Genomic DNA, 25,573 nt, shown 5'->3' on the forward strand with positions numbered 1-25,573 from the left:
TTTTTTGCCGTTTACACTAACCACAACTCGGGAGTTTGTAACCCGGGTATTGTCAAATGCCAGGTTGTGTCCGGAGTTTTGCTTGCAGTGTAAAAAGGGTATAGGAATGCTCCTCAGGGAGCAAGAAGTTTGCATGATGTACAAGATGCTTACATATTTAGAGCTGGGCACTCGCTGCAACGTACGACATCCGTATGGCAAATTGAACTCTGCTGCCTATGAGCGTTAGACCGTTTGGGCGTAGTGAGTGTTTCCGGCTTTTGGCTTTCTTATACATCGTTTTGCAAACTTGCTGCCTGCCAGTAAGATGGGGCTATTGTCAACTTGAGCTTCACGTTCAGATTCCCGTCTGTGCATTTCATGAATGTCCCTGTGAAAGGAAATTTATATACTTGAGTTTTTTAACACCAGTAAGCTGTACAAATAGCTAGAATGATTTTGCATTGGGTCTATTAGATGGGTGATTTACTGTGGCACATCAAGGTATACTTTGCAGCAGGAAGCAGGCATGTTTGCCAAATAATGTCTTTACCTGTGATCTATTAATAAACACACCATAAACATTTTGGATATCAATTTTATTGTTAGTGAATATTGGCATTATATGGGGCTTGCCATGACAAAACCAACGTCAGTGACCAAAACAAGAAAATTGACTTTTTGATATATCCATATTCTCAACATTATAAATTTTAAAATGTTAGGTCATTTACTGAATTGACTTACTATTGCCAAAGTTATGAGTAAAAGTATTATTATAGTATATTGTTATATATTACTCAATTTAACATTTAGCGACAATATGCTGGTTTTGGGGTGGCAAATCTTACATATGATTGCCATTTCTCATTCGAGTGATTTCTAATAACTTTGCTGAATGTTTCTTGCAGAAATCTCATATACCTTATCGTGACAGTAAGATGACAAGAATCCTTCAGGAATCCTTGGGAGGAAACGCCAGGACCACCATCATCATTTGTTGCTCACCATCTTCCTACAATGAAACTGAAACTAAATCCACGCTAATGTTTGGACAAAGGTAAGTCAATCTGAAACTAAGTTACTTGCTGACTATATTTAAATTCTTCGTTTTCTTTAAATGTCCTATAATTTACTAATGTAGCAGTAATAAGATTTTCTTGTGACATGTGACTCTCAGATCATCAGATATCTTTTGCTATCCGTTTCATGCACTGCCCCAGAAGCATTGTTAATTTTTTTTTGCAGCACCAAAACTAACAGATAAAAATCAATGTTACATTTACATATATATTCTCCTTATTTCTTACTCTTCCAATTTTGTCTAATCATCTCTATGTCTTAAAACAGAGCAAAGACCATTAAGAATACAGTGACTGTTAACTTGGAGTTGACCGCCGAAGAGTGGCGTGCACGTTATGAAAAAGAAAAAGAGAAGAACGCCTCATTGAAAGCCCGTTTACACAAGCAGGAAATAGAGCTGAAACGATGGAGAGCAGGTTTGAGATCGTATTTATTTAGAACACATTAACCACCATAGTTCATGATGGATAAGTATTAAGATTTCAACTTGATGAAAGTGATCCTATTTCATGTTTTATAATTGCTAATGTAAAGTTTACTTCCTTAGCTTGATAATGATCACACACTCGTCAAATCCTAATGCGCAGTAAATTTGTTTTACTCTACTTAAAAACAAATGTGGCAAAGACAAGCCAAAGCAGTCACTTGTCACAATTTGTGTTTCAGAGATAATGACCAAAACATGCTGGAATGTCAACATTTTTGAAATCTATTTATTGCACTAAACTAACCTTCATACATTTATACATCATGCTATGCTGTTATTGTCCCCATTTTCTTGTACAGGGACATGTTCCCTTTTTGCCTACCAGACTCGTTATTATGTTTTGAGTGAAATAAAATTATGAATTATGAATTATTATATTTTCAATGCTAAAACAAAAACTTTTAACAATTTGGTGATGGTTTCTGCCTGAGAAATGCCAGAAATCATAAACTTTGAAGGCTGATTTCTCAAATACTGTTCTTTAAACAGCTCTTTTTAAATGCTTGTAACTTCGTGTGGAAATGTCAGTTTTAAATGATTCTTTTACCATTTTAAAGCTCTCATTTTACTGTTTAACCCTGTATTAATAACTAAAAATTTTGCGACCAGTGACTGGTTTGGCTTGTCTTTGCCACAAATGAAGTAAGTTAATTAAAACCTCTCTCATGAAGCAGTATTTTATTTTTTATACTCGTGCATTTTTTAGGAGATAGTGTGCCAGAGGAAGAAAGAATTGACAACTCTCCAGATGAAGTAGTATCTCTACCAGTTACTCAAGTAGAAACAATCTCCAATGAAGACAGGGAGAAGTGGGAGCAGGAGCGCACCGATCTTTATAAGTTGCTAGATAGTAAAGTTAGTCAACAGAAACTTTATTTTCCTACTACATTGCTTCAAAACGATTGTCCCAAATGGGAAAGAATTGAACATAGTTTACTGGTTTCCAATTATTGGTTTGACTTGTTTTCCAGCTGAAGTCCATCCTTTTGCAATATTGGTGAACACTTATGTGGTCACAGAACTGTAATGTTAATAATACTTGTAACAATTATAATAATGTTTGTTGTCTGTAGCACCATCTAAACTAATATGCATGTTACTTATATTCTTAATACATAAAGAATAAAACACAAAAGTACTAAAATGGCATCTTCTTTTTATTTTGGTGTCTCTAATCAAGTTTTTCCAAAGAATTCCATTCTCTATCAATTTTCCATCCTTGACCCATGACCTCTGCATTTTCAGGATAGTGAAATAGATGCATCTAGCCAGATGGTTGAAAGACTACGTCAACAGATGCTGGAGCAGGACGACATGGTACAGGGATGTCGCCAAGACAATGATGGTCTACAGGTAGAGATGCAGCGGATCCAGTCTGAAAACGAGGCAGCAAAAGAGGAGGTGAAAGAGGTCCTGCAAGCATTGGAGGAACTAGCCGTCAACTACGATGAGAAATCTAAGGAAGTTGAAGACAAACGTAAAACAAATGAACAGTTGAATGATGAATTGAATGAAAAATTGGTATGTTAAGTTTAAATCAGTTTTGTAATCACCAAAAAAATACTTGTACTTTATTATATTATTAGAATTAGAAGAATTTATATTTTATATATTTTACATATTCATGTTTTATATCTAATTAATACGCATTCCTATTGTGATAAATTTGAGAATCTCAAAATTCTTATCATGGTGTTGATTAAACTATTGAGTAAACCTGATTTTTTTTAAATAGAATGAATGAGGTATGTTTCACATAAAATAACACACCTGATGAAGTTGGCATTGACTGCCAGGGAAAGCCCGTGTCCAATAAAATTACATTTTTGAAGTTAGTCTAAGAGTGCTGCCTCTTCATTTCTTGTTTAATTATTGTTAAAACTAACACAGCTACCACTACTGTACTTCTATGATAAATTAACCTGTAATCATTGTTTTTTATGAAAAAATGTGTGCCATCTCAGTTAGCTTTTAAAGCTAAGAACCCAATTACTGACAGAATGTACTTATATTGAACAGACGGAGTTGAGTAGTACTTCTGTTAAGTACCAGAAGTTACAAGACATGGAACAGCATCAACGGAAGAGGGTGGCAGAGATGATGTCCAGCCTTCTGAAGGATCTTGGAGAGATTGGTGTCGCAGTTGGAGGCACTTCCCTTGATGCCAAGGTATTGTTCTCCAAAGATTCACTTTAGATTTTACTATTTTTCATTGTGAGGCTCTTTAGTTAACCTGTCAATATCAACATCACTGGATTTTAACATCATTGTCATTCTTAGCTGCAACATAATTACCGTTAAATATTATCAAATTAACATGTAATGCAGCATCAACTAACCCATTTATGTTATAGCAACTGTAACTTAGTTTTAGTAATTGTAATCTAGGTTTAGTTACTGTAAAATATAGCTGGGTCGATAACTATGGTTACAACAACAATTTTCTATTTATTAAACACCATTTATACTTCATATCTTTACTTAGTTCATCTCATCCTTTAACAAAATTCCATCATTTACATAATAATAGTAATATACAGTAACATTGTCAATGATATTGTGGCTCATTTAATTCTGTAATTAAATATGTTTGTGAAATACGATGTCAGTTCTGAAATATGCTTAATTAATTTAATACGATAGATAACCGAAAATGCAGAAAAAGTTGATGAGGAGTTCACAATGGCACGTCTGTACGTCAGCAGGATGAAATCGGAAGTGAAATCTCTGGCAAGTCGTTGCAAAGCACTAGAAACCTCTACAGCATCATTTTCCAAAAGAGTGGAAGAATCCGAGTCAGAGCTAGCTGAGTGCAAGCTTACCATTATGCAGGTAAAATCCGGTCACGTTAATCAACCACTAATTTGGAGCAATGATTAAAGATGTACATTGGCCTGAGAGAAAAAATTGCGCATCCGACCATGAAATTATTTTTGTAAAATGCCTACAGCACCAAACCTTAGTGCGTTAAATTTCTTATAATGAATAGAATGCAATGTTAATACATACATTCATATAGTATAAATACATGTTAATCATTATTTGTGTATTTACTGTAGCATGAGGCAAAAATGAAGTCCTTGACCACTAACATGAGGGAGTTAGAACAGAAAAAGAGACAGCTTGAAGAAGAGACAGACCTTCTGAGAGACAAGTACGCTGAACTCCAGGCATCTCGTAAGTTATCATTCTGACTAATCTTCTTCAATTTACATCATCATTTCATTGGTAATTATGTAAGTTGTGCAGGCTTTTCATTAGGGAGCCTTCGATTGCACGATGACGGTAGGACGTAGAACGTAATGACGTCACTAAAAGTAATCTGCGCAACATTAAGGTTACCTCGTCAAGTAGATTCTGGAACGCAATTTTGCCAAATCTACGTATGCAGAGAATGTAGGACGCCAGGTAGGACGGTCACGCATGAGTGATTTCGTTCTAGCGTTGCGTCGTTGCAGAAATCGAAGCTCCCTATTAATGATTATTGAACTTTGACCTGTTACAGAGGATATGCGTGATGAGCTGTTGGACTCTAAGGAGAAGGAACATTCCGAGAAGATCCAGAATGCTAATGAGATGAAAGCAGCAATGGAAGAACAACTAGAGAGTCATCGAGTAGCTCATCAGCAACAATTATCCGCTCTTAGGGCCGAAATTGCCGATAAAGAAAGACAGATCGAGGATCTTGAAGAGTAAGTTATATTATCCAATAATAATAATAATAACAATTTGATATTCCTGTGTTCAGGTTTTTCAATAATCATAATAATTTGTAATCCTAGTCAGTCAAAAATATTATATATCATTTATATATATAATTGAGATTTTATAGTAGTTTCTATATCATAAAAACCATAATTTACTCATACTTGGAAACAAAGATGCATTAGTATGATATACAGTATATAAATTAATTTCTTAAAGCTTGTGGTAGCTTTGTTAGAACAGATGTCTATTTTACCATAAATCGGTTTCAATCATATTCCTAGTCAGGTTCTGTCATTGCTATTGAATTTTTTTAAATGAATCATACAAAATGGTATCTAATATTCTGTTATTAAACAAGCTACTTTGCAACTCTTTTACTTACCTTGTAAACTTTTCATCTATTTACAGTGCTAATCAGCGTTTATCATTAGCTCATGAGAAGTTAAAACTTGATTATGAAAAACTGAAAGCTGAGGAGGCGGAGAAGGCTAAGAGGCTATCTGAGCTCAGGTACTTTAATGAAAAAAATTTTTTTGAAACAATAATTATCAACATGAAGTTCCTAGGTATTAATATTCAACGTTGCTGCATTCTAGATTGAAACTAACATCCATCTGATATGTTTTATTCTGCATAAATATGTAGGAATTATATATGTGTCATGCATAATTTGTCAGATTTCTTTAAATTGACAAAAATTAATTGATATATATGCTAAATGTCATTTTCAACAATGGAGACAAAATTGTTATTTCCATAATATGTTAATGATTTATAATTAAGTTAGTGATATAGATGTGTAGTTATTTCAGTTGTTTTTAATGAGATTCTCTTGTGCAGTTTCGACTCTGCACCAAAATGTTCTTGAGCAGTTTGAAGAATTTGCAAGTCCATCAAACTGCATGATAATACGTTACACATTGCTTGTATTGCGGGTTGGGTTTTGTTTATACAAAGTAATCTATTTTGCTTCTTATAAACATTGCAGCCAACAGTTTGATCGTCGTGAGCAGGCGAAGCAGGATTTGAAAGGACTTGAAGAAACGGTCGCCCGTGAACTACAGACCCTGCACAATCTGCGAAAGCTCTTCGTTCAAGACTTGCAGTCACGCGTCAAGAAGGCTGTAGAGGGTGGAGATCGTGATGAGGACTCCGGCGGCAGCCATGCACAAAAGCAGAAGATCAACTTTTTGGAGAATAACCTGGAGCAACTGACCAAAGTCCACAAGCAGGTTTGTAAAATATGTTCAATCATTATTACTATTATGTCTACATTTATTTTAGCACTGTTGAAGATTGCTGCTACCATTAGGTTCTCAGGTGGAAGATTTGCATACATTACAGCACTAAAAGTCGCTTATACAGTACCTTTCTTCTCCCCTAACCTACCCAGTAAACTGTTACCAGCTGCTCTCATCTGTCTGCAATAGAGGGTGTATAGACTAGTACACTGGGGTAACTTCCCACCTGTCTCGAAAGATGTACTGGTTTTTTATAGTTCACATTAGCCAGTTGAACACTAGGCCTACGGTTTATAGTCCTTATCCGAGAAGACGTGCTCCACCTCAAGAACCATAGCATACGAACCGGCACCGATATTATGGCTGTAGGTTTCGGTGTCCCTGCCATAACCTCTCAAACATTCGACTCACTTTGACATTTCACAACAGAAAATTTTCAGAATTTGTAATTTATGTAACATTCCTTTAATCAAACACCTTAAATGGACATTAAAGGTTGTGTTTTTTTCTTTGTATTTGTCTTATTTTTACCTAAGCTATCATTCCATTCTGCTCTTCTTAATAGTATTTGCTATGTATTCATTTTGGAATATTACTACACCAGCTATGGTCTATAAGTACTGTAATGAGTGTTCCACTTCACATCTAATAATACCACTTGTGCACTCACATAATATGTGAAATAATATGTGAAATAATTTTTTTTTTTTTTTGCTTCCTATAAATTAAAGCTTGTTCGTGATAATGCTGATCTCCGCTGCGAGCTTCCTAAATTGGAAAAACGTCTAAGAGCAACCGCTGAACGTGTCAAGGCTTTGGAGACTGCCCTCAAGGATGCCAAAGAAGGCGCAATGAAAGACCGCAAGAGGTGAGCATTGTGACATATATCATTTCACCAAATGCGGCCATGCATGACACATGCCCTCTTGGAAATGTATGGATGGATGGGGTTTTTTGTGTATGACTAGTGAATAGGCCTATTCTATGTACTTATACATGTAGCTGATGAAGCGATGATGGTGAAGGGATAGATACACGCAATAATGTTAAGTAGTGTAGTTGATTATACTCACTGCATGTCTGCAGTTTGTTAACTGTTAACTTATTGTGCTCTGCCTCCCACATTCCGCATCAATCTTTACAATGTTGTTCATAGTGTATATTACACCACCATATATTTGCTGAATTTTCTTACTAACTATAGCTTATTTGAGCATGTTTTTATTTTATTATTATTAAATTCAAAATCTGTTCTGGAATGAAAATGCAAAATTAAAATGAAAAATCGAGCAGCATAATTATTTTTAATAGTAATTATTAATATATAAATCAAACATATTATTATTTGTTATTTAGAAAAAAAATTATTTAGCACTTTACTATTGCCAATGAACAGCAAATGCTAAGATTACACTAAAGTTGTTTTGATTATTATTTGGCATGTTTTTCTGCCTAGGCGTGACAGCAAATTCTTCGGAAGTGAGAACCTTACTGGGTAATGTAGCATAGGTTCTTACGCACTTTTGTTCCGTTGTTTACTAACCATTCTAGCTTTGTTTCTACTGGTCAAACATTTTGTTGACTTCTCCGAAGCATTTATTTTTTGTCCTAAAACGACTTTGCTTTAATAGAATTTAGCTTAGCATACATGCTTTTATGTGGTATTAAGGTTTGGTATATTAAAATTTAATACAGATTTCAATAACTTTGTTTAAATAAACGAGCAGTAATAGAAAAAAAAATTTTTAAACACAATTTTTAATTAAACCAAAATAAATATAAATTTAAATAATTTATATAATTAGCAAATAAAAAAAGGAATTCAAATATATTTGTATTTTACTTTCTCAAATATATGGAAAAAATGTGACCTGCATTTGACACAGATAACCTTTGTGTTATTACACACTATAACACTGAGGGAAAGCACATTCATTGTAATACAGAGTGAAATAATGCATGTTTTTCTTCTTTCACACCATGTACACATTGGTGAATCACTCATTTCCCCATATAATTCACATCAGTGAAGCATGGGTGTGCAGACATGCATTCATAATCACTAAGAGCCCCCATCCCATAATATACATCAATCAGTAGCCATTACTATCCCATACACTACGATTAAATTAGCATGTACATCCAGACATGCATTCATAGAGGGCATGTGTCTTGCATTTTACATGCACCTTGCTGCCATTGGTTGCTTAAGGTTTTCAGTTGGGTAGAAATGTAGCATGGTTGGTATATATTAAATAAGTTGAGTTTGTATGTGTGTACTTTCATGTCAGGTGATAAAGCAATTGGTTTTTTGAGAGTACAGTTTGCAAATATAAGGTTTACGAAAAAAGAATTGCAAGCTTTGAGTTGTGATAGAGTATTTCATCTATTTTTTTATGATAGAAGTGTGTAAGGTTGTGAGTTCCTGTGTGGTTATTTTTTTTTTAGTACTCAGATTTCATTAGCCAGTATGTGTATTCCTGATTTTATATATTTTTTCTGTATACTTTTTTATAGATACCAACAAGAAGTGGACCGTATCAAGGAAGCTGTGAGGCAGAGAAACTCCAAGAGACTGCACAGTGCACAGATAGGTATGTCAACAAATCCTTTAAATTTGAAATTATGTAAATTACTTGCTACTAGGAATATTACAATTTATGCATCTGTTAAATGACTAAGAATATATTTTCTCATCATAATGTTTAAATGAAAGCTAATAAATTGAATATACCAAGTGAGTATATCAAATAATATATGTCATTGTTCATTAGCTCAAAAAATACCCAGTAAATCTTTAAAATCTTGTTTTTGAAATTATTAAGAGACAGGTTTTTTTTTTTTTATCTTATAATTTTATCTGCTTGATGTTTATTTCAGTTAAGCCTGTTGTACGTCCAGGTCAGCAACATCATGCTGGCTCACCCCATGGCATTCGAGGTGGAGGAGGAATCCGAGGTGGAAGTGGACATGTTTCACCAAACCAGAATAACACCGCATATAGAAATACAAGCCAGTAAGTTAAAATGCCATTTTGTTACACCTGATAGATTTGCCGATTTTCACATGGAGATATGGTTGCACGCACACATTTGCACAATTCTATATGCAAAGGCAGGCAGGCAGGCTGGTTGTTTCTTTCAAATCAAAGTAATCTTCAAGCTAAGCTGCTTAAGAAAAACACATTTATATTTCTGATTCTGGCTTTGTTATATTGTTTAAAGTAAAAGATTTTTATCAATATGTTGTGTATGAAATTCGTTCCAGTAATCTTTTTTCATCAATACCGTGGTAAGTCAAGTATTTGTTTGTTGTTTGTTTTATAATTGGAGTGCCTGTGAACGATCTCTGTATCTAACAAATGCACGAGATGATTTTAAAAATTTCTTTCAAGGTCACACTCTTTTCAACAACCTAACCCTTTCTTTACGTAGTAGTTCATTGGAGCATTTACCAGGACACACCCGAGGAGAGAGCCCTCGCCGGGATCATCATAATCGACATTCTCATTCTTCCAGGTCTTCCTCGCGGTCAGGCTCAACTGACTCACTTTCAATGTTAGTTTTTGTTGCTTTTCTATTTTTCGTTTGCGGTGGTTTTCTCTCTATTATTACAATAATTTTACATTTATTTTGCTTGCTTTTATTTATAGTTATTTCAGCTTTTATTAATCTCAATTATATTCTGTACTCTCTACTTGCTTTGATTCTAATGATCTGGGGGAAAAAAATCACCATTTTAGCTGAATTCTCTGGAATGTTTTTAGCATGTCTCTGTATTTAAGAGGAAAAGCAATATTATCTCATTGCCATTAAGACTCATGGTAGATAGTTGAAAAATAAGGATTCTGTTACATCATACAAAAGCATATGTCATTAATTACATATGAAACCCAATGGTACTGTTCATTCTTGGCTATCTTCACTACCTAATGAATATTCATGTGGAATGTGGGTTGACTTATAAATATTCATGAATATTGTGATAATTTTATAATGTACATTTATTTTTAATAACACTGTGGTATAATTAATGCCTGTATGATCATTCTGACTAAATCTACTAGGTGCTCTTAACTCATCTATTTCTTAATTTCCTGTTGGTAACGTTCTATTATCCATCATTCATTTAATTTTACACCACTATGCATATTGAGCTTTATAGTTTAGGATTGTTCTGATCTTGATAAAGAGCATTTTGTATGATTCTCTTTAATGAGTTGAAGTAATAGTGTCTACTAGTACTAGATAAGCATGCGTAAATGTCTACTTTGTGGGTTATAAAATGTCATTAATATACCTTCATTAATTTGCACTTTGAGGTTAACATTACTCTCTAACCTTTATTAATAAGATGTAAGCTAAGTATTGCTTGTAATGGGTTTTAAATTTGTCAAGTAAAGAAGGTAAGGTGGATTAGTCAATTTAATGTTTTGGCTATCTAATAAATTGTATTGTAATACAATGAAATTCGAACAGCATTAAAACTTACAAAAATTTAAATTGCCTGAGCAGAAATTTCACTTTTCATATCAAGAAATTTGATACTGTCAAATCCAAATTTTCTTAGTAGACTTGAGTGTTGATACTGATAGCTCAGTTGAGACTTTATAATTATTTTTTGGTAGTGATTGATTATTTTATTGCAATAATTTAATTGCCGTAAATTTTGGAAGAATGTTAAATTCAGACACAATGTATACATGGGTCTAGCCTTAAAACATAAAAAGGTGTAAATTCAAAAATAAGCTTATCATAATGAATTTTTGTGTAATTACAATCTGTTAATTGTGAATAAGAAAAACGCAAAATTTAGAAGACTAAAGGAAGAATAGGAAAGACTCGGAAATATATACCGAAAATCTTGTTATTAATGCATTACGTTTGTGTAAAAAAATTTTATAGGCACAATCATCAATAAAAACTACACTGAGAACATTATATAATGTAAGAATATTTTTTTTGCAAATCCTATTTCTTATTCTTCTTCTGTTTTCATGTTGTAGGTCTAACCATGTGAACAACAGTCACCAGAATGCAGATAGCTCTGATAAGAGAAAGAAATTGCCAAACATACCCCCTGGAGGTTGGTCATCAAACACTTTGTTTTCATTATATGTGATATTGAATTACAGGATGTAAATCTAAGATATTAGTGTAAAGCAGGACACTTGCTGCACCACACAGCCGTCAGCCAATGCAATTCTACGGAGAAAGGCAAAACGTGCGCAGCGGATCGTCTTTAATGACGATTTGTTCAGGTACTGAAAATCAGCAGATGCCGTCATGTCGCCCAGTGGTCATAGGGAGCAGAGCTGGATTCGCCGGCTGACAGTTGTATAACCGTTGTGTGGCGTAATCAGTGACCGGCTTTAGTGCCACGTTAAGGGACCTGAATCTCAAACCGACATAAAAAAAAAAACCCTGCTTTTTCCCACCCGATACTAGGTATAACATTTTGTCCTTAAATAATTTAAACTTTACACACATTAACCCTTCCCTTTCCATCATAAATGTACACATGCATGGTAATATATATATTTATTTATATATGTGGTGTATGTATTATGTAACTTTCTTTTATGGTAAAATGGTGAATTTCAAGATTGTAAAGAATTTGTTGGCTAATGGTGGTGCATTTTAATAGGGGCTTGTTAACTAATTAATAATTTTTTTAATGACTTTAAGATACTCTCACATAACCACTACCACTAATCATTGAACCCACATCACCTTCATGCCCCAATTAGCCCCCCCCCCCACATTTTAAGATTTCTAGATACGCCACTTACCTTTGCACCAATTGCTTCCAACATAAAACAATATACTATTGAATTGGGCCATCTCATTGCCATAAAGGGGGTTTTATATATATATGTCCCTAGATTTATATACATTTTAAACAGCATATGTTTGAGATGGGATATGAATCATAAGGTACAGTATGCATGCATGCATATATGTCTATAGCAGTACCTGTACAGAATAGGTTGCTACATGTGTGCCTATATTTGTGTTGTGCCAAGTTTTTCCATGTCATGTTTGTGTTGCATTTGTAATTCTTCCAGGCAGGTTGACCGATGCCGATATTCAGGCAATGAGAGCAAGAAACAAAAGGGGAGGAGCCTCCTCCAATCCTTCTGTAGTTGGTGAGGTTTACTAATTGATTGACATGTGTATTAACCAACAAAAATGATGAGTGTGTAGTTTGCTAACAGATTGTTTTGCACCGTGGTTACATATTATAATTCTTGATCTGGATAAGATTTTTTTGGATTTTGTCCATATGGAGTTTCTTATTTATTTTATTTATTTCAACAATATTTTGTGAGGGTGGTCCATCCAGCCTTCATGCTATACATAGTTTTAGGCCCTGTGAACCAAATTTAGCAAAATATAAATTGCTATTTGACAGAAGCCTCAGAATAAATAAATGAATGAATGAATAAATAGATAGATAGCGCATTCAAATCCCATATTATCATTTTTTATCATCATCAAAATGTATATGTACACCTGCCATGAATTACCTCTCTTTAGCGTACCTTTGTCAAGGTGACTGTAGTACTGTAATTTTAGGTCTAGCACTAGAGCCAGCTGAGACTCAAGCCTAGCCTAGCATGAACATATTGAGTGCCCACACTACATGAATTGACCTGGGTTGACCTAACTCAGCCAGCAGAAATTGTTGCGCCTTAACATTGTGTCGAAAGCTTTGATTGGTCATATAAATAAAACATAAACCCAGAATCAATCCAGGGTCAACCTGTGGCTACCATGCATGTGTTGAGAGCGATCTTATCAACCCAAGCTAGTTGATAAAGACTTAAGTCCAGTGGCGGACCATCAAGGCAAGCAAGGTATGCAGTGCCTACCCTGGCTAAGACAAATAAAAACATATAGTAGTACAGTTTCTTTATTATATTTAGCATTTCTTAGTCAGAATCTTCTATAAGCCATATTCGAGTGGATTGCTACAGTTCATTGGAAAACCAAAGTTTTTCAATATTTGGCCTACTTTGGTATCTAGGATAAGTCATAATCGGGCCTATCGCATCGTAATCTCAGCTCCTATAAATTTCTGCATGGCTGGTTTTCAATATCAGCCAATCACGTATTCAGAGAGTCATGGGAGTCGGAGCATACCCTACAACGCTTAAATTTGCTATTGTGACAACCGTGTTGTGGTGTCAGAATAGCCAAACTAACCATGGAATAGAAGCAGTGCTTCCAAGAGTATGTGCGCATGCTCTTCTTTTCACAATTCGGGACCTCCACACTATAATATCTATAGGCCTAATCTCAATGATTAAAGTTTAAATAAATTTGAATACATATAACCGGTATAGAAGAAACTTATTATTATTTGAATTGAAATTTGTTAAAATACATTGTGGTCAAAGGTCATGACGAACTAACAACCTGTTTCAAACTCGATCATAAAAAACTCTTAAATTGCTTTTAATTATTTGCACTACGGTAACTTGACAGTACAAAAACTAAACATCAACATTTTAAGAAGTAATGTCGACCAGGTCGAGCTCAAAGTCTGTGCAGGCTTGCGTGAAATCCACTGACAAATTGCTATTCTCTTTTTTTTTTTCTGGCTGTCCCATCACAAGATTTGTTTTTCTTATCTTCTCAGTCTTCCCATCTTCCTTTTTCTTGTCTTTTAAATTTTCATTATCAATTTTGTGCATTTCAATTTATTTAAAAACCATTGTATTATTTATCTCTGTTAAAAAGGAAGTAAATAAATGTTGAATTGATTGATTGATTGATTGAGGAATAGGAATTCTTTTGAACAGAAGATGCTACAACAATGCCGGTATTAAAAACGGGATTAAAAACAACATACATTTGTATTTTGACTATAGGACGCAATCTGATTCTATATAGTAATAGGCTAACAAACTTATCCTACTAGCAGGTCTTAGCATCAGTGGAGTGGGGCTCTTATAATGGAAGGAAGCTGATGGGGATAGGAAGATGGGGGATCATTGATTTGTGGTGATTTTTAACTACTTGAGCTGGGGGATGGGCGAGTATTTTTTTTTCAGGGGGAACGTGCGTGCCCCTCGCACATCCTAGATATGCCAATACCTAGCATACCCTGCAATTTACCCTACGGTCTGCCACTGCTCAAGTCTTATGGTCGCATTAGTGGTTTTATCATTGTCTAATCTATCTTTAAATCATTAGTTTACACCAATATACTCCCATGTAGCTACTTAAGGATGAACATCTCAGGATGAGTACATTTTTTACAGGCAGAGAAAGATGAATAGGGGATCAAAAATATATAATATACATTATACTATGTATATTACCTTTATGATGATCTGTATTATGTAGAGTATAGTATTATCATTTTATTTTGTAAAGTGTGATACTTAATTTGCTTTCATGCTTTTTATAACATATTTTATGAAGTGTGATACTATATATATATTGCTTTTATTCAAAAAATAACATCAAAATTGTGTCAATGTAAAGATTGTACAGTAAAACTACTAATGTTAACAACCTAACTTAGTTATCTTGAGCATAGAGATACAAGTCCTTGTGCTGACCATCCTTGCTCTTCCATGGACCTACAGCTTTCTTGTGCCCTTGCCCTGTATAGGCTACCATAAAGCTATCTATCATTTATTTTTACTGTAGAGCTATGGGTCCTTGTGTTTGTACTTTCATTTTTCTTTATAGCATACCATTTGTTTTATTCTATACTATTCACATTTGGAGTGTAATATATTCTAGGCATCTTTTACACAACCCAAAAAAAATGCACACTTTAAAGCACATAGTGTAGTAGGTACAGTAGGTATGTCATGGTACCACATGACACCGCTTCTTTACTGAGTAACTGCTTGGCAGGTGATCATTGCAGCCGAACAACTCCACAGTTTGTAAACTGATGCATTAGAGCCTAGTCATTTCCAATTAAAAATCAAATAAAACACTACAATTTGGCATTATTCTATTGTCGTTTATGTTTACAAAGCAAAAATTAAGGTAAAATGTAAAATTAAGTTTGAAAATAATGTCGGTTGAAAAAGCTATGTCAACTCGGCCGTACTGATTGTTTGGCAGCGTTACTTGGTACCAACAAAGTAACACAACATGGTAAAGTGATATCAGTGAGGTATACCGTAACTCTATATGGGTTTATAGAACGTCACTTATTATGGTCTATTCCATCCTGTTGTGGTAAGTCATTGGCGGATGAGAATAAAATTTATGTTGATGAATATTTATCTATGCATCTATATTTTTTTTTAATCAAATATATAGATTTTCTGTTTCAGTGCATGTGATCATTTTATAACATATTCTTATTTTGCAGTTTGGTTTATAATGCAGTCTTATGATTGCACACTTAAAAATAATCTTAATATGCTTTACAATTATTAATAATCATCTTGATGCCTTTTGCTTTTTATGATACTTTTCAATTTTAATACATTATAAGCCCTCTTTTAGGACACTGCTATGAAAGGTGAATCTAGAAAATTATATCTTCTAACATTATGGGACACACTTAATAATATTTTCCAATATGTTACGTTATCTTAGATCAATAAAGGTAGCCAAACAGAGAGCTAAAAAATACAATAATAAAATTTTGAGGACAAAATTCATTAAAACAATGGCTTACAATTTGGTTTTCATGCAGTTCAATCATTGCAGTTCCTATTTTATGTTATCAGCAAGTATTCCACACTTCCATTGTTGCGGTTGAATAATTTGCATGCTGTAATATGAGTAGTAAAGAATGCAAGTGTTGCTTGGCTGCATTGGTGGTAAAGTTTGTTTTGTTTTCTTGACATGCATATTATATTGTTGATTTCAGGTAAATTAACTGAGGCTGATATAAGGGCAATGAAGGCAAGGAACAAAAAAGGAGCAAACTCAGATACATCCAGGAAGCCATTGTCAAGTGAGTGTTTTATCTTTGAAGCCAGACTCAGCAGACAATATTAGATCAGACTTGATGTTCATGTGACATACCTAAATATGGTCATGATGACATCACATCATAACCATATATAGGCACATCATGACTATATATGGGCATACAACAGGTTTTTTTTTCAAAAAATATTTGATAGTCTGGCAAGCAGATTATGTCTTGATTCTTTCAATCTTTGCTGGAGGTCAGACATTGCTCTACTTCATCAACGTTTGATCAAACATAGTTAAGTCTGACAGGCAAAATTTTATAATGAGTGGCTTTCATCTTCAAATTTGTTGGGAGTTTCTTGTTTCATCATTTCCATCAGCAAAGCTTAAAGGGAAACAGGTGGAGGACAGGCAGAGAAAGTTCTCTGTGGCCCAATCCATTGGGTTGGAAAGAAAGCTTAGCTGGGTTTTGCCACTTACTTACCCTACTGCAGGTCCATATGTAGCCCCAGACATCCTTTATTGGGCTCTGGCAGCTTTACTAGGCCCCTAATTTACATCATGAACACATCATTATTATTAAAAATAAGATCTTGTGTTATCTTACTCACTTAAGTCACTTGCATTTTTTGTCTCCCCACAGCCAATGAAACCTACTAGCTGAGTGAAGCAACATCAGGATGTGTTCAAGATGACTAATCACCTGACCTAATCCATTCACTTATTCTCATCTGTTAATCCCTTAAAAAAACAGATTCACAATGAAAAAAATCCCAATTCAGTAGTTGTATGTTGATAATACATGGTTGTAAACTGAATTTGAAGGTCAGAAGGGTTCTTAACACAGAGAAAAATCATTGCAATCTTCAGAAACAGATCCAGAAAAAAATATTGAAAGCTGATATACAAGATGTATCCATTTGTAATTCCAAATATTTCATCTCCAGTTGCTTATCCCAACTCACAAACCCAGGTAATAACAATCTTGCGGTAATCTACCAGATCTGAATGCTACTCGGTTTGTTTCAACCTTTTACTAGATTTTTAGTGATAAGATTTAATGTTGAAGTAAAATAACTGTTAAGATGTTAAATAAAGACATCTAGTTAAGTCAAACCACCAAATATCAGTTATAAAAACTGAAATCTTAGGAGAAGTTTGTAGTTAAGAGTTGTTGCAAGTGTAAATTTGTAAAATCTTTTAGATGTAAAGTGGGTTTAAAGGGGTAAATCAGGCTAAAGAAATAGGAAATTAAATGTTTAATGGCTGTATATGTGATATCATTCATTCACATGCATTTATACATTCTTTTTTATTTGCTTAGATGACATATCAGGAACATATCTGATTTAGCATTTCCTTATGCTAAAAACCACCTTCTAGTAGATGTTGCTATATCCTCATATTTTTAACTCACATATTATCCTCCTTTTTACCAAAAGCCATACAAATATTTTCAAAACAAATTGGTAATTGTCAGACCATGTGACCATACAAAACTATTAACATCATGTGACCAAGTTTGTAATCCACAATAGTGGTGGATTCAAATTAATTTCCCCCCCCCCAAAAAAAAATTAAAAAAATTTCAAAATTATTTTTTAAAATGGAGAAAAAAGGAGAATATTCATCAAATTTAGGTCTGAGAGTGCTATTTCTGGCCATCTAGAGGTGCCATAATCATAAATTTCTTACCTGAACTCCAGCCATTTTGGGGCCCCTAGGCCCCTCTATTTTGACTTCCTGGATCCACCACTGCTAAAAAAGTAAGATGGTGAAATCTAGTTCAGCAGTGATCAAACCAATCTCAGTACTGATCTCTGTCCTGGGGGTCTCTAACCCTGGTGGTCCCAGTCTATGATGGAAAGGTAATCCAAAATTAGCTAATTGAAATCAAGTTGTTAGGCTGTTTTAACATTCCCAGAATCCTTTGCAAATGTACATCACCTCTCATAGTAAATTTGTGCAATATTGGATTGCTGAAGAGTTGACAAATTTTGATAACAAATTTGCTCAGTTAATTTTCATCTAGGATTGATAAGTATTAACTTGAATCAATCCCTCAGGCTAGTGGGATGTGTACAGAAGATGGTAGTGTGGTGCCTAGTCTCTCTTCTCCCTCAGGTTTTTGCAAGTATTTAGACAAATGCCTTGCCTCTTTTCAACTCATCTTCAGTATTAGCTTCATAAACTATATTCTGGTGCCGGATTAACAACAACAAAAATATGTAAGACCCACCTTGAAGCATTTCATATCCCTGAAAATGCTGAGCTTCGCTGAGAGAGATTACTGTATTTTAAATCAATATATGCATAACTATATAGTACAGCAAGTGATGAGGGCATTATGATTGATAAATTGCATTTCCTGTGATTGGCGTGCATGGTCCAATTAAACTTTATCCTTTTTTTAACATTATTTCAGTTTTAACAAATTCAACCTTGATTTTGTATTTAAAATATAAACCTATTTGTGGTTATTGTATACTTTATTTAAGTACTTAAAATTCCATTTATTTCTTCAAATATTCCGTTATTACATTATATTTTACAAGTGTTGATATGCTAGTAAGTAGAGCACACAAAATATACCCTTAGTCATAGTTGAGAATCCTATAAGGGAGGGTCTGTATTTGAAGCAAGCAATGATACTACAGGGTTGGGGATTGCAATCATTATCATAAACACAAACTGTAAAGCTATTCCAAAAAACAAAAAAAAAATATTTGGCCATGTCTAGAAACTAGTTAATGCTTGTGTCACAATGTCTAGTTATTACAATATGATTTGATGTTAAGTTCTTGTCCTCCATTCCTATTTTCTCCCTACTCTGATGTGTAGTTTCAATCCAAGAGAAACATCATATCATGATGTGTCGTTCCAGGATTTACATCTTCAGAGTTTTTTTTTTTTTTAACTTTTATACTTACTTTTTAATCCTCTTAAGTATTTGCATCTTCATTACAATATCCTCATATTTTGTTACAAATGGCAGTGCAGTATGTCTTAGAGAAGCATCCTTTGATGTGTCGTTCCAAGATTACTGTTATTCCTTTTGAAGGTACAAATTCTTTATCACAACACCCTCTGTTAAATTTTTTTAAGAGCCTCAAATTGAAATGTTTGCTATTAAAACATTATTATATAGTATGGTACAATAGACGGTTTATTATTAATGTTTTTATCTTAAATTGTTCATTAAATCATTGTGTGATGATTGCAGTCCCCTGAATACACTGTGTTCACAAAATGCTAGTGACTTAGATTAAGCGACATTATACAAGAACCGATTATTGTTATTACTATCTAGCAATGTGGTGAATTAGAAATACCATTCTCATAAATTATCCTGCCGTTGTTATTATAGATAGGTAGTCCAATATTGTGTTACAAAATTGATTAGTCTTTCCCATGAATATCATCTGCTTGCTATTCCCCTTTGCAGATTACTATATAAGTATATAAGAACATAGTACTGGAATTGTATAACATACATACTGTATACTCATTAGTTAAGGCTTGTTGCTTAATGATACTTGTTATATATGTGGCCGTTACGCTAACGTTTATGTATGGAAAATAAATTGTGTGTGTGTGCGCTACAGTTGTATTGTACCTTGCATAGCAAACCATCACAAACAGTATAGCAACTCACATGTACAGGTAGTTGTGCATGTATATATGTTAATATAAATATATATGTATATCGTAGATGAATCAATGTTAACAGATTAGTTTACAACCAGGTCGTTCAATCAATGAGGATTCCCTTGCAATATTTTTTCTATTGAGGTAAATCATGGAGTTTTTCTGAATATTTTTTTTACAAGATATTTTATGTTGTTATTGCTATTTATTTATTTTGTTTTAAATGCATGTTCAATTCGGAAACTCGTATAAAATTGCATAAATTAGATTTTTTGTCGAAATCAAGTATGAAATAACTTGTAAAATAGGACAACACGATTAACTTATGTGATTGACTATAAGTTGTATATTGCTGAAAAAAATCATTTAAAAAAAAAACATATTTGACAGGAGGTTAGGAAAAAGGAGTAAAATTGATGGTTTAGTTTATAGGTTGATTTAAATCAAATGCAATATATGTTAATTATTTTTGATTTATTATGCAAATAAGCAATAGTAATTCGGGTTAATTGACCATTGTGTAATCCTATATACATAGGTAAACTAATTGTTTTTTTTTTTTTTTATAAATTTAAGGTTGCACAATTAATGGTTTTGGTATAATTTTTAAGTTGTAATGTGTATTAATTATGATGTTTAAAATTTATTTTTTTTTTAAATTAATTTTAAAGATAAACCTATCTACAGTAATTACACAAAATGTACATTCTTATTGCATAAACAATTAGTTTTCTATAAAATTAAAAATTATTTGGAAAAATTGGGGCCATTTTGGTTATTTTGGTATGGAGTGGGATGCGGAATGTATATTGTTTTTCTTAACAAAATTTAAGATTTGAATAATGATTCATTGTCCATAAATTTCTCATCTTTTGTGTATTTTGTGAATGAAGTTGATAGAAGAAATTGCTTGATTGATAAGAATAAATAAGAATATCATAAATTTTAATTTACCGATTTAGAAAAAAAAATGTATATTTAATTTGAAATTTATGTACAAATCAATCTAATTTCCTTTTTATTTGCTAGTTTGAATTAAGTACAGATTAAAGTCCTTGTAAAAATAAAAGAAAATGAATGAAGAGTGATGCTGCTGATGCGAGCGATGATTATAGTGAATGTGATGTAGAGATTCAGAAAACCAACTAGGTTTGCTACAGTGATGTCGCACTAAATTTGAGCTAATAATTGACATTGGCAGTGGACACCTTTAAAATGCATTGAAGCACATTCGTTACATAATTTGCACAAGTAGCTAGGTAAAATATCCGATCCTGGACATTTCAACTAATTTATTGTACTTGCCATTAATTAATCCACAACGCATGATTAACTCATTAACAGGTGTTAGGTTAGATGTCAGTGGTATGGCCTCCTTGCAGGCTTTTGTAAACAGCACCCGCTATCATATTCTGGAGCCATCCGAGTATGCTAGTTTTCTAAACCAGGTTTCCTTGGAAGCTTCCTGGTCTATTAGGTAACTTTTTCTGCTATGGTTGGTAAGATTTAATTATGGAGGAGCATTGATAATTCTCCCACCTTAAAATACCAGTGATGTCCATGTGCTTGCATATCTCACATCTCTGTCTTTATTAGCTATGCTTGTGTCTTTGTAAATAGGGAACGTGAAGGCAGAGACCAGCAAGAGTTCAGACTGGTTCAAATGAATAAATTGTAATGCTCTTTATGGCCAAATAAAAACTAAAAGCTTCAAAATTGTGTAATTTGTTTTTGTGTTGCAAGTTATTAACACGGACAACAGAGAAGGGACCAATTACGGACGTACGGAAAAAATACTAGGGATATTTATCATAAATAGGTCTGAAGTCAAGAACAAGTCTTCATTGTTCATCTCCACCTCAAATTGCGCTCAGCTACATGTAGTTGCATACTCGGGTCCACATTGACATCATCCAGTTCTAATGTTCTTTATTGTCCTTCTGGTCGGTTGAAAACACATGACGATAGATCCTTGCGTTGCTTCACCAAAGTTATGGAACAACTTGCCCAATTTCATAGGGTCATTACCATAGAACAAATGACATTTCCATCATGATCATTGGTTACGTTGTCCCTAGACAACTCGTATTTGTCAGATTACTGATAAATTGCCGTTTGGAATTCCACAGCTATTACAGTATTATTGTACCTTTAGTACAGTATAAGCCACCCATATTTTGTACTCCAGAAACTTTTTTTCTCTTTCGTGGGGCAGCCCACTTTTATTAAGTCTCTCTGTTACAATATGATAAACAAAAATTGTAAATATTTTCAAACATTATGAATACTACAAGAATAGCTCAAGATACTGCACAAATAAAATATAGTTAATAAATATATGAATGAGAATATAATTTTTTTACAGATTGCGATAAAATGTGATATTTTGAAATAAATTAAACCTTGCACTATGAGCCTAAATATAGTAAAATAATAAACTAAGTCGGTAAAATTTATATTAAAAGGGGATTTACATTCAAAATATTGCAAAATAATATATGGTATTATAATGGTAAAATAGCTACATTGGAAATTTCTAGATCTGTGAAAACTATATACTCCAGAAACTTTGTAGACTTGGTTATTGAAATGCATTTTACTAAGTCGAATGGTCGAGCAGTTAAAGCAGGGGCCCTGCAACTTACAGCCATCGGCGCTGGTTCGAACTGCATGCTCACTTATGGTTAAGTAGTTGGAGCAAGTCTTCTCAGATAAGGACTATAAACCGTAGGTCCAGTGTAAACAATTGGCTCATGTGTACTATAAAGAACCCAGTACATCTTTTGAGACGAGGGGGTTACTCCAGTGTACTGGTCCATATAGCACCTGTTGTGGACAGATAAGAGTAGCTGGTACCGGTTTACAGGCCAGCTCAGACACGAAGACAAGTTGCTGTATGAGCTACTGTAATCCACGCTTTGCGCACTCTGATCTTCATGAAATAGCACTATATACCTAAATCAAGGGTGGGCATAAAAATCGGTCAGAGGGCCAAAGTGAATTTTTGATTTAACACTAAGGGGCCGCACCCAAACTTTTCCAATGAGCTTTCAAAAACCTCCAAGCACTGCTTTTACACCACTTTATTTTAAGTTTTAATCTTATTTTCTATACATGATCAGTGGTGGGCCGCACACATTGGGTTTTTAATTCATCTTCGCGGGCCGCACTTTGCCCCCCTGAGATATAAGTGATTGTATGTATGTAACTCAAACCCATTCTATGCAGAATAATACAGTACTATAATGTATAATTTATACTTTAGTAATATTTTTTTCACCTACATACACACCAAGTTTCTATATTAATATTAAATAGGGGTGTATCACTTTTCACATGTTGTATTGTTGCTTACGACAAGCTGCGCTAATACTGTATCATCTGGTGCATGGTATTATTTACACAACACGGATATTCATGGAAGCATATAATATCGTAGGATTTTGAACATCTTCAAAAAATTATAGTCGCATATGTCATAACACAGCTTATCGTAATCAAAATCTTAACGTGTGCGACCGGCTTTAATTGAATTACAAACTCGCACAAGAAATCAGCAGAGTATAGCTTTCAAGCAATGTAATTTTATTCTCTTATGTTAATTATACAGTACAGGCATTTTTGTCCTCAGTTGGAAACGCGCCTTGACTGCTCCGAGACCAAAAAAATATTACATTAATTTGTGTAATCATAGGCCAACAATTTTATAGCATCAACAATTAAATAATATGCTAGCCTTTTTAGTGACAGTCAATTGCACAATATATTTCCACAAAATATATAATGAATTAAGTAAGATACAGTATTAGAAAACACTTAGTTCTATGAAGATGACATCCACTTTAGTATCAAACTTGACGAAAGATACCGTAAATGCTCAAATAAGCGCCGCAGCGCTTAATCAACAGTATTTGCCCTGTGTGTAATGAAACACTTTGAGGAACAGGGTTTTAAATACAATGTATACAGTTGTTAAAATATATAAATAACATAATGAAGACAAGCATTTCTTTATAAACATTTTATTTACGATCTGAACTAAGGGTAGATGGGATAAACAAGCATGAAAAACTCCATACCAATATTTTTTTTATAAGCACTGGACTGAAACATACAAAATTTTATAAGCGCTGTGGCGCTTATTCGAGCATTTACAGTACTTAATATTCACAGGATGAAATACTTCAAAGATAAGTCCTGGGCAGCGGGCAGCTTCTTTTTTTTTTCTTTTTTTTTCTTCGACATTTTAAATGGGCTTCTTTTCGAAGCTACTTTTGGAAATTAAAGAGGGGGCTTCAACTTGAGATTTGGTTCTTCACGATATTAAGCCTGTAAACTTCTATTCAAGTTTCTACGGTATTTTTAGTCTGCTAATTTTAAATTCTTTGTAGCCACTGCCTCAACTAAGACCAGTCTTTGTGACTGATTAAGCCGCCCTGGTTAAAAACTGCAAATAAATAAATGAGTTGAACTAGCTTGGTGGTTAAGATGCTTACTTCTTAATTGTATTCTCATGTAATTCAGCGAAATGCTGCCGGTTGTGATCAAATAAAATTGAATTGAAATTGTGGTGGTGTCTAAGTTTGTTGAGAGCATTCTTTCTTAAACTCAATACTTAGGGTTAGTCAAAGGAAGAGGCTGCTAAATAGAATGCTAAACATTTTTTAAATTATACAATCCAAGAAGTGACTTTTTAAAATCAGATACTTTAGGTTTCATTGTGAAAGATTTGTAGTAAAATTAAAAAAATACATGAAAACCTATTAATCAAGTTATTAACTTTCTAGCTTTCAACTTTCGATAACTAACGCAATGTTGTAGTTTTATGTAGTATAGCTAAGTGTTTTTACCTGTTCGGTTGGAAATGACAGTACATCTGTTGGTTCATCAACATCTCGATAATTTCTATTCATTTCCTGAATTTCTTTGTTACCAACACAAATAACAGCAACATCCACTTGTTCAATATTCAACAGTTTCCTTAAAATATTGGTGTCTTTATAAAGTATTTGTGAATTGAACTTGACGGCTGTCTGGAGGTTTCTTACTAGAAGAGTCATCCTTTTTTAATGGAAAAGAAGGGTAATTGATACATTGACATTGTGCAATATTTTTGAAATTCTCTTTTTTTTTTTAATGGCATGATTTTTGGGATCTGCTACTCTAATAGTGGGAGAGGGGGTGCAATATTCTTGAAATTTTTTTTTTTTAATGACAAGATTTTGTTTTGCTCAAGAAGCGGGATCAGCAGCTACTCTAAAATTATTTACAACAGGGGCGGATCCAGAGATGTCCAAAGAAGGGGGGGGAGGAAAAAAAGTGGGACCGATCGAGATAATACTATCGTAGGGGGTCCAGGGGCATAGGGCCTATGTATGTGAATCTTTTTTTCTTTTCTTTACCTTATAAAAGGGGGAGCTGTGGCCGGCCCGGTCTCCCCACCCAAATCCTCCCCTGAACAATACACTACACTGTAGTAACAAGGTCCTACTCAGTACTACTGTCTAGGAGGGCCAGGAGGCCGA

At 33.8% G+C, this 25,573-nt stretch overlaps 1 protein-coding gene across 9 annotated transcripts in view; it reads left to right on the forward strand.

Moving 5' to 3' along the window:
* LOC117116167 (kinesin heavy chain-like) overlaps window positions 1-21,764 on the forward strand; it is a 43,869-nt gene extending 22,105 nt beyond the window's left edge. Inside the window, exons 10-29 of one of the 9 annotated variants that reach the window (XM_033260165.1) lie at window positions 891-1,039; window positions 1,330-1,478; window positions 2,256-2,404; window positions 2,795-3,070; window positions 3,569-3,718; window positions 4,193-4,381; window positions 4,609-4,726; window positions 5,055-5,241; window positions 5,666-5,767; window positions 6,246-6,489; window positions 7,230-7,366; window positions 7,955-7,993; window positions 9,016-9,092; window positions 9,379-9,514; window positions 9,766-9,789; window positions 9,933-10,055; window positions 11,504-11,583; window positions 12,566-12,646; window positions 16,351-16,437; window positions 17,044-21,764. In XM_033260165.1, the coding sequence (XP_033116056.1) occupies window positions 891-1,039; window positions 1,330-1,478; window positions 2,256-2,404; window positions 2,795-3,070; window positions 3,569-3,718; window positions 4,193-4,381; window positions 4,609-4,726; window positions 5,055-5,241; window positions 5,666-5,767; window positions 6,246-6,489; window positions 7,230-7,366; window positions 7,955-7,993; window positions 9,016-9,092; window positions 9,379-9,514; window positions 9,766-9,789; window positions 9,933-10,055; window positions 11,504-11,583; window positions 12,566-12,646; window positions 16,351-16,437; window positions 17,044-17,060 (2,514 nt within the window). In that variant the 3' untranslated portion in view covers window positions 17,061-21,764. The remainder of the gene's footprint in view (window positions 1-890; window positions 1,040-1,329; window positions 1,479-2,255; window positions 2,405-2,794; window positions 3,071-3,568; window positions 3,719-4,192; window positions 4,382-4,608; window positions 4,727-5,054; window positions 5,242-5,665; window positions 5,768-6,245; window positions 6,490-7,229; window positions 7,367-7,954; window positions 7,994-9,015; window positions 9,093-9,378; window positions 9,515-9,765; window positions 9,790-9,932; window positions 10,056-11,503; window positions 11,584-12,565; window positions 12,647-16,350; window positions 16,438-17,043) is intronic. The other 8 variants (XM_033260168.1, XM_033260169.1, XM_033260166.1 and 5 more) reach the window with 8 other exon arrangements.
* Window positions 21,765-25,573: the final 3,809 nt, after the last annotated feature.

This window comes from Anneissia japonica, unplaced genomic scaffold (genome assembly GCF_011630105.1).
Source record: "Anneissia japonica isolate Jap-2015-1 unplaced genomic scaffold, ASM1163010v1 scaffold287861_len940595_cov192, whole genome shotgun sequence".
In the NCBI taxonomy this organism is placed as follows: domain Eukaryota; kingdom Metazoa; phylum Echinodermata; class Crinoidea; order Comatulida; family Comatulidae; genus Anneissia; species Anneissia japonica.